The 10,272-nt window shown below is 44.5% G+C and overlaps 1 protein-coding gene across 2 annotated transcripts in view; it reads left to right on the top strand.

Annotated features, from left to right (window-relative positions):
- Positions 1 to 930: 930 nt before the first annotated feature.
- zdhhc21 (zDHHC palmitoyltransferase 21) overlaps positions 931 to 10,272 on the top strand; it is a 47,054-nt gene continuing 37,712 nt past the window's right edge. Inside the window, exons 1-2 of one of the 2 annotated variants that reach the window (XM_084317657.1) lie at positions 931 to 990; positions 5,095 to 5,256. In XM_084317657.1, coding sequence (XP_084173783.1) covers positions 5,103 to 5,256 — 154 coding nt within the window. In that variant the 5' untranslated portion in view covers positions 931 to 990; positions 5,095 to 5,102. Of the gene's footprint in view, positions 991 to 5,078; positions 5,257 to 10,272 lie in introns of both variants that reach the window. The other variant, XM_084317658.1, reaches the window with a different exon arrangement.

Here is a 10,272-nt window from a genome sequence, read left to right as displayed (position 1 = left end):
CATCCCCTTAACAATTGTGTGTATTGAGCCGTACTGTATTTTACCCATTCTGCAATCGGTTCATAACATTTTCAATCAATCAATCAATCCGGTGATGCGCGCGCACACTGAGTCAACACAATCTATATGAATTGAAAATGGGGGACCCTGATGGATTGATTGATTGATTGAAAAGTTTATTAACAGATTGCAGAATGGGTACAGTACAGTACAGCTCAATACATACAATTGTTAAGGGGATGCAGACCAGAGAAAGACTTTCGTCTTGTTTACATCAGGGTCCCCCATTTTCAATTCATCATAACATAATCATACATGACATACAGATAGACAGTACTGCTACATCTATACATTTATGACATATCAGATTTGCAAATACAGTACTGTTTGTGATACAAAAGTGTCCAGAAAAAGAGTGTATATACATTTGGCGTAGAAACTGTACATTGGAGGAGGTTGGGGGTGAGGGCTGTACATTGGAGGTGGGGGGGGGGTTGGGTAGGGGACACACACACATTTTACACTGTACATTGGAATACTGACAAAGCCTTACTTGGTCATTTACTGTACAACTAGGTTAGGACATTTGTAGGGGCCAGTTTCGAATTGCAGTCTCACGTAGGTGTTTTTTGAGAGTGTTTTTGAAAGTGGGTAGTGATTCACATTGGAAACAAGACAAACGTCTTTCTCAGGTCTGCATCCCCTTAAAAATTGTATGTATTGAGCCGTACTGTATTGTACCCATTCTGCAATCTGTTAAATAAAGTTTTCATTCATTCATTCATTCATTCACGGCGCACAGTTGACATACAGACAGTCGCCTCTGTGTTAACCACACATGGCCGGCAGGTGTCGGCAGTGAGCAGCAGAGTCTCGGCAGTGCTGCAGTGCAGCAGGTCCACACATTACACATAATTACACTTGTCCCAACAGCAGGATGAGGAAGTACGCTCTCGCCGGTGTTGTCTTTGAATAAGACAGCGAAAACAAGTATGTATATATTTTTCTTCTTCTTTTTCTTATTCAAGAACCAGGCAATCCTATAAATCGTGATCGTCGCCTTTGATTGATCCTCCTCTGGATAACGACGTAGCTGTTGTTAAGTCAACGTTAGCCACTAGTGTCAACAAGGACCAAGCCCACCCACTGCTGTCGTAATGCATCAGTGATGAATGAATGAATGCATGAATGAAAACTTTATTAACGGATTGCAGAATGGGTACAATACAGTACGGCTCAATACACACAATTGTTAAGGGGATGCAGACCAGAGAAAAACGCTCGTCTTGTTTACATCAGGGTCCCCCTATCCCCTTTCGTGACTGTGATGCACCGAGTGAATCCACAGTCACTTGCTCCTCGATAGGAAACCAACCTAGATTTACCCTGAAGGACTGGTTCTAACCGAACCGTTCGTTATACAAGTATCACAGAGACATTTAAAAGGTGCTCAAAGTTGCACGGGGGTTTCGGACAGAGATACGGGATGGTTTGAAAACTCGGCGTTGCTAATAAACATATTTTATAAACTGCTCAAAACGGCATTATTTCCGGCGTTGGGTGATCACAGCGCAGGCGCACCAGGCACCCAACGCCGGAATATAAGAGTAGGGTATATCTGCAGAGCCACAGAGCCCAACGTCTGGGCGGGGCTTCGTGGCGTGGACGTGGCTTGAGGCAGGGCTTCGTGGCGTTTACGTGGCTTGTGGCATGGACCTGGCTTTGCACTACTGCCCATGCGGATGAGGGGGGGGGACGCCAAACAGCCTGCAAACAGCCTGCAAACTACCTGGCGGCTGGCGTTCTATCGCCATGCTCTAAGTCTAAGACAAACTCTAACCATAACCAACTTCGAAAGAGTGCCTAAGCTTAACCGTCGAAAGAACTTGCCGTCACGCTCTAAGACAAACTCTAACCATAACCAACTTCGAAGAGTGCCTATTAACCAGTGTAGAAACAGGCGTCGGCCAATCAGAGAGCGTCTCCGAGAAATGCGGCTTGGTTTGGTATTCACGAAAGCGAGCGAGCAGTAGTGCAGTAGTGCAAAGCCAGGTCCATGCCACGAAGCCCCGCCCAGACGTTGGGCTCCGTGGCTCTGCAGATATATGCTATTTAAGCATTACATCACGCGCAGGAGTGGTTTGTGACCAATAAACCATGCCTAGGGGTGGTCGTTAGACCCCCCTAGGCATGGTTTATTGGTCACAAATCACGACTGCAAGTGATGTAAAGCTTTTATACAACTGCTAGATTCATCCAACCTTATTTCTATACAATAAACACACATTAATCGAAGATTTATTGAAAAAACCATCCGCCAGAAAAAGTAGTTCCCACAACTACAAAAAAGACATGTTGCCTCCATGTGGAAGCAGCTTGAAGTGCATCCAACCAAACTAACACATCCAACTGTGTATTATTGGAATGATTGAGAGAAGTTGCCTCATGTGGAAGCAGCTTGAAGTGCATCCAACCAACTAACACATCCAACTGTGTATTATTGGAATGATTGATTGAACATTTTATTACCAGATGCAGAATGGGTACAATACAGTACGGCTCAATACACACAATTGTTAAGGGAATGCAGACCTACTTTCCATAGAACTTCATTCTTAGATGCTTCTATATAAAGTAGGTAAAACAAATTAAAAAGTCTTCTTTGCCCTATAGGAAAAAAACGTTTTCTTCGCCCTATTCTTTTATTTATTTTTTTAAACCTACTGTAGAGGGCCTAAACTTAACCAGTTGGAAACCAAGCGTACAGTAATAAAATTAGCAATCAATCAATCAATCAACTCAATAGGCCATGCTCACTTAGAACAGCGCAGCACCCAGCTCTCTGACTATCCCCCGCGTTGCAGGCAGAGTGTGTGTGTGCGTGCGTGCGTGTGCGTGTGTGTGTGTATGTGTGTGGGGGGGGGGTGTGGCGGTGGGTGGAGACTAGAGCGAGCGCTGACAGTCGAAAGGAAAAAGAAATTGAAAAAAAAATCGCAAATTAATCCATCAATCAATCCGCGATTTTTCTTTTGTTACAGAATGATTCAAGACCCATCAATTACATCATCCAACATTGTTTAAACGACTAAGACATTCGCTGTGACAGAATCGCTTGATATTTAGTCGTTTAGTCGCATCAACATATCCATTTGTAAAGATTATTGGCCACCTTCTTGTGATCCGGCGGAGTGATGTGATGTGGGTCGGTTGTGGGCGGGTCCTGGGCCAGCAGCGTGGATTGTTGCCAATAAAGACGTGTAAAATGACTGTTTCAGCCAATCAGAATCGAGAAATTTGCATGCCGTTGTATAATGGGAAATAATGCCGTTTTGTGCTGTTTATAAAATATATTTAGGACATTTACAGGGGCCAGTTTCGAATTGCAGCCTCCCGTAGGTGTTCTTTGAGAGTGGTTTTGAAAGTGGGTAGTGATTCACATTCCTTTAAATTACAGCTGTGGGTAGGGCGTTCCACATTGCTATGTTGGACTTGACCTACTAGTCATACCAGTATTACAACAATGTCCCATGTACCTGTGTGAGCTTGGCTAACGTTTGGCCTATCTATGCATTGGCAGAAAAGGGTTCATGCGTGTTGAAGCCAGTTATTCTGGTTTGGAAGACAATAGACAGTATCAGTGTTTTTGATTTGTGTCTCGTGAAAAGGTTTCAAGCCCTGGGTAGTTAACCTCTTAGTATATAGGCCTATCTGCTGTCTTAACATTATGATTAGGCTATAAGGTATGTTAACTTACACACATGCACACACTTACTTTAAACAAACACTCACCTTAACACTCACTTTAAACACGTATACCACACCATATTTATCTATGTATTAAAGAGATTTGCGCTACATCCATACCTCATTTCTAATTTTGCATCTTGCCCTAAAAAAAAAAAATGTGTACCTCATTGTCTGCCTTTTTACTTCACTGTACTTGCATTGTACTTAGGTTGTACACTTTAGTTTGTATATTTGTATAGTGTTACTTATATTCCTCTTTTACTTACTGTATGTCATATGATTTGAAGCACATTCTCAGTGGCTCATATACAGAACCAATCATTTCACTGTAATGTACATGTACTTTATACGTGACAAATAAAAGCCAACTTAATAATAATACAATTTACATTTATAGTCATTTTAGCTGACGCTTTTATCCAAAGCGACAATTTTTTTTAATATATCACTTTTCAAGAACCCAAGGACGCTGACAATAAGCTAAACAAATGAACAGAGAATAAGCAACAGTTCAGTTCAGTTATTTTTTATTTCGGGCTTTGGACACACGGTCATTCCATAAATCACCAAAGTTTTACCAGCTGCTATTGTAGCATTGTCCGAATAAGCAACAGTATGAATATGCAAGACATAAAACCACGGGTAACAAGTAACAAATACAAAATCCAGTAGTAGGGGAACAATCAGGGAAGTAAGGAAACTGAGGAGGCGTCTAGTTTTTTACCAGTTCCGCATTAGCCACTGACGTTTCTGGTCGTGTGACATGTGCGGCCAATGGTGTGATGCCTGTTTCTTTCACCGGTTAAGTTTAGGCCCTCTTTCGAAGTTGGTTAAGGTTAGAGTTTGTCTTAGAGCATGGCGATAGAACGCCAGCCCTGATTCCAAACTCTAACCTTAACCAACTTCGAAAGAGTGATAAACCAGTGATAAACTAGGCGTTAGGTAGTTTGCAGGCTGTTCGAGGCGGAAATAGGCGCAGAAACAGGCGTCACGCGATTGGCGCACATGTCACATGACCAGAAACGTCAGTGGCCAATCAGATCGCCGAACGCGGAACTGGAAATGGGTTGGTAAAAGTATAGACGCGGACAGGAGAGGGAGAGAAAGTAGGGGAGGGGAGGTGGTAGGTTGGAGGAGGGTGGTTAGGGGGAGGGAAGGGGAGGGAAGGGGAGGTGGTAGGTTGTAGGAGGGTGGTTATGGGGAGGGTCCAGGGAAGGTTGTATGCTTGGGAGAACAGGTAGGTTTTGAGTCGGGATTTAAAGGTAGAGAGTGAGGGAGTGTCTCTGACGGTCTGAGCAGGAGGGTGTTGAACTTGAACGACGTGTTTACAGGCTGTTTCTGTGCCAGCAGGAGCGATGAGGCTACGGCTCCACTTCGTGGCGGACCCTGAGGGCTGGCTGTGTGTCAGCATGGTGTTCGGCGTCTGGCTCTACAACACGTTCTTCATCCCCAAGCTCGTCCTGTTGCCCCACTACAACGAGGGGCACATCCCTTGGGCCATAGTAGTATGTGAGTACCTGTTTTATCTTTTTTTTTTTTTACTTCCTAAGTTGAGGTTTTAGGAGATGCATTTTGAATTTTGCTTCCCTCTACTCCTTTTTGGACATGTCTGCTAACCAAACACATTGCTCTTGACCTTTTGTTTATAATTCCCTTTTTTTTTAATGTTTTTTTTTAATTTGTTGTTTGATTGATTGATTGATTGAAAAGTTTATTAACAGATTGCAGAATGGGTACAGTACAGTACATCTCAATACATACAATTGTTAAGGGGATGCAGACCAGAGAAAGACTTTCGTCTTGTTTCCACCAGGGTCCCCCATTTTCAATTCATCATAACATATATGACATACATGACATACAGATAGACAGTACTGCTACATCTATACATTTATGACATATCAGATTTGCAAATACAGTACTGTTTGTGATACAAAAGTGTCCAGAAAAGGAGTGTATATACATTTGGCGTAGAAACTGTACATTGGAGGAGGTTGGTGGGGTGGGGTTGGGTGGGTTGGGTGAGGGCTGTACATTGGAGGTGGGGGGGGGGGGGGGGGGGGGTTGGGTAGGGGACACACACACATTTTACACTGTACATTGGAATGTTGACAAAGCCTTACTTGGTCATTTACTGTACAACTAGGTTAGGACATTTGTAGGGGCCAGTTTCGAATTGCAGTCTCACGTAGGTGTTTTTTGAGAGTGTTTTTGAAGGTGGGTAGTGATTCACATTCCTTTACAGCTTTAGGCAGGGCGTTCCACATTGATGTGGCATAATTGCGAAACGTGTTTAGTCCCTTGTTTGAGCCGAATCTGGGTTTTACATGATTTGTGGAGCTCCCTCTGGTGTTGTGATCGTGGTATTCACTGACCTTTGGGAAGTATTTTGACATGTACATGGGTACCTTGGTCGCGTAGTGTATCTTGTAGACCAGGCCCATTGCAAGTTGCTGTACTCTGTCGTCTACTCTAAGCCATCCTAGGTTGTCAAAGTGGGCAGGGGTGAGGTGGGTTCTAGGAGTCAGGTCAAGTAGTAGTCTGACTAGCTTGTTTTGAGATGTTTGTAATTTGTTTTTTAGTGCCTTTGAGGTGCTTTGGTACCATGAGGTGCAAGCATAGTCGTAGTACCCTTGAATGAGTGCTCCTGCTAGAGTCTTCAGGGTATTCTTGTTTACCAGAGAGGAGATCCGGTACAAGAATCGCGTTCGTTGGTTGACTTTTTTTATTACATTGGATGCCATTTTGTCACAGGAAAGATTAGTCTCTAGGATGGAACCCAGGTAGGTAATTTCATCTTTCCTTGTGATAATATTGTCACCCACTGTAACCGAGAAGCCGTCGGTCTTGCTGAGTTTGTTATTTGAACCGAAGAGAATGGACTCTGTTTTGCCCATGTGTAATGATAGTTTGTTGTCGGCGAGCCATATGCAGATTTTGCCTAGTTCCGAGCTGAGGGCTTTTTCAACCTGTAACTTGTTCTTGTCAGAGACCAGCAGGGCTGAGTCGTCCGCAAACAGGAACAAGTTGCAGTCACAAGCTGACGACATGTCATTTGCATAAATTAGGAATAGTAGCGGTCCTAGTATGCTTCCTTGTGGAACACCACAGCTCACTGTGAGGGGGGGGGATAGGGTACCGTTTACTTCCACCATCTGTTCCCTCCCCTCCAGGTAGGATTGTATCCAGCTCACTGATAAACTATCAAAACCAATTGCTTTTAGCTTGTCAATCAGAATGGTGTGATTGACAGTGTCGAAGGCCTTTTGTAGGTCCAGCATGACCATGCCGCAGTATTTGCCCGCGTCCACCTCTTGTTTGATGTGGTCGTTCAAGTAGAGAAGGCATGTGTCAGTGGAGTGGGATGTTCTGAAGCCAGATTGGAATTCGTAGATTAGATTTTTTTCCGCGAGGTACTTTTCGATCTGTTCGTATACTATTTTTTCCATGACTTTCGAGATGGATGTAAGGATAGAAACAGGGCGGTAGTTACCCGGGTCTAATTTGCTGCCCTTTTTGTGCAGGGGTGTTACTCTCGCAATTTTGAAGTCCTTGGGGACGTGTCCCTGTTTTATGGAGAGGTTTATTATGTGTGTGATGACTGGGGTGATGGCTGCTGCTGAGTCTCTGAGGAATTTGGAGGGGATGTTGTCATGGCCAGTGGCCTTGTTTGGTTGGAGGGCGCTCAGTTTTTTGAGTACCTCATCTGTAGTTACTATTTCCAGTTTGAAGTCGTCTTTGTGGACGCCTAGGTTCATGTAGTATGCTACTATGTGTTCTACCCCATACTGCCCTGAGTGGGAGGGTAGTTTGTTTACCAGTGTTGTGGCTATGTTTGTGAAGAAAGTGTTTAAGTAATTGGCTACATCCAGCTTGTCTGTGATGAGCGTGTTGTCCGTCTTTATGTTTATGTTTGAGAACCTGGTTTTAAGTTTTTTACTGCAGCCTAGTTGATTGTTGAGTAATTTCCAAAGTTCACGTGGTTTATTTTTGTTTTCCTCGGTTTTGTCATTGATGATTTTTTTTTGCAGTTTTGATCATGGAGTTTACGTCATTTCTTAGTCTGTTTCTTTCTAGTTTGAGTTCAGTCACGTGGTCTTGGAGTTCACTGCTCGTGCTTTTGGTAAGCTTTGACTGACTTTTACGAAACTCAGAGCATTTTTTGTCTCTGGCTTTCATAGCGGTCAGTATTTCAGTGTGCATCCATGGCTCAGCGCGATTTTTTACCCTGGTGGTTCTTAGGGGGGCCATTTTGTTTAGTATTGATGAAAATTTGGTTTTGAAGCCAAGCCAAGTTTCTTCAACCAGTGTACCATTGAGTTCATCTGACCAGTCCAGACTCTCCAGTTCAAGGTTAAAGGCCTCGCTAGAGTAGGTTTTGAGGTCTCTAGATGTGACTGTTTTGTGACAGCCAGCCTTTAGTTTTAGCTTTTTGCGGGTACAGAATATCATGTAATGATCACTTAACCCGCATGCTATAACCCCTTTACTGGAGATCTTGGACTTGTCAGAGGTCAGTATGAGGTCAATGGTAGTCTGAGTTGATTCACATATCCTTGTGGGTTGGGTGATTAGTTGGCTGAGGCCGTGCAGATCACAAAACCTATTGAAGGATTTGAAGACGGGGTGCATTTTTTTGTTGCATATCCGTGTTCCAATCCCCAATAAGAATTTTTTCCGCATCCTCAGCTCCAGCTAAGCACACATCCAAAGTATCATAAAATCCAGTTTGATCTGGCGGTCTGTATATTGTGCCGACTAGAACAGATTTTGCCCTTTCAAATAAAATTTCCACCCATACGGTTTCAATTGTCTCATGATGAAGGTCAGTACGGGTAATGAATTTGGTGTCCTTATGTATGTACATACAAACACCACCTCCATACTGGTTTCTGTCATTACGGACTATAGTATAGTTCTCTATTTCTATTTCAGGGTCTGTTACAGATGGATCAAGTTTAGTTTCAGTAAAGCATATTATGTCTACCTTACCGCTCATAAACAGGTTTCTTAATTCGTCCAGCTTATGCTTAATGCTGTTTACATTAAGGTGAAAGATGTGTAGTCCGTTTTTATTAGCTGTGTTATTGATGTCTTCGAGTTCCAGGTAATGGTCTTCTGGTGCTGCTGTGGGGGAGGGAGGGGGGGGGCTTTGTTGTTGTCTCCGTGATGTGTTGGTGTGTGGGGAGGGGGAGTCCTTTGTCCTGTATTTTCTGGCGGCAACCTTTTGTTCTCCTGGGCTGGTAAACATAGTCAGCCTGGCCAGGTTGGCTAGTTTATCAGGCGATTTGTCCGTGGGGTTGCCGGTTGGGGGGGCTTTGTTGACGTGGGTGGGAAGGGGGGAGGGGGGGGTCGGGACCCGCGCCGTGCTGGTACAACAAAGGACTCGGTCCAGAGTCCTTTGTTCCTGGATGTTTTCGCCGTTAGCTCCGCTGGCTAGCCGGCTATCGGGCGTCGAGATGTTTAAATCCCGCGTCGGGATGGTCGTCATGGTTTCGACCCTCGGTTCACCTCCTCTCGTCTCTGCCTCACGTGTGCTCGTCTGCTGCGGCGTCATTTGGGAAGAGTTGCCGTCCGCGCAGTGGATGTAGCCACAGGTTGAGTTGTTGATATTGGTCGCGATGGTAACCTCCCTCGCTTCTTGCGCTGCCAGACCAAGTCTTCTCGCCTGAGTTCTGGTCAAGACCGGGCCTGGGTTTAGATGAATGTCTCCCGAGAGTAGCAGGATAAGGGACAAAAAGGTCTTTCGGTCCATTCTGCCATTCGGGGGTCTGTTCTTTCTTTCAGGATTGGCCGTTAATGTTGCGTGAACGGTCGCTGTCCCCACGGCCAGGTGCTTATGTTCCGTGCCGTTTTGGAAATAAAAGTCGCTGTGTACCTCCTTTTCTATTTTTGCTCTTCTCTCCTCTTCTGTCTGGTTATGCTTCATCGTTGAGTAGAGGTACGAATCCGTTATCCAAAACATAACGAGGAGAAAATGTGCGCAAAATCTCTTTTGTTTACTGTATTGACGAGGGCTCCGGGAGCTCAGGAATTTGCGACCGCTCATGGCTGTGTCCTCTGTTCAATCATGTTATGATTGTTTGGTTTGACGGAACAAGATACCGTGATTTGTTTGGAGGAATATGAGGAACTACATGTTCAAAAATAAACGATTCATTCAATTTAATTAAAAAGAAATGCATTTAGTAGAAAGTAACACTTTTTTTAGAAGGGGCTGATTCCGTTGTCGCTGCATTAATGCATGCCTCTCTAATTACTGTAAGGGTTGCCAGATGACGTAGATTGAAATGTGATACAACCACTGATCGGGGGGGGGGGGCGACAGTGGCTCAGGAGGCAGAGCAATCGCCTGGTAATCCGGAGGTTCCCGGTTCGATTCCCGCTCCTCCCCGGGGCAGCGTGTCGAAGTGTCCTTGAGCAAGACACTTAACCCCTAATTGCTTCAGATGAGCAGGTTGACTCCTTGCATGGTTGCCTCCGCCGTCGGTGTGTGAATGTGTGAGTGAATGGGTAAAAATGTGA

Source organism: Notolepis coatsorum, assembly GCF_963971535.1.
Source record: "Notolepis coatsorum genome assembly, chromosome: 1".
In the NCBI taxonomy this organism is placed as follows: domain Eukaryota; kingdom Metazoa; phylum Chordata; class Actinopteri; order Aulopiformes; family Paralepididae; genus Notolepis; species Notolepis coatsorum.
The sequence above is the reverse complement of the archived record's forward strand: the minus strand, read 5'-3'. Positions and strand labels throughout refer to the sequence as shown.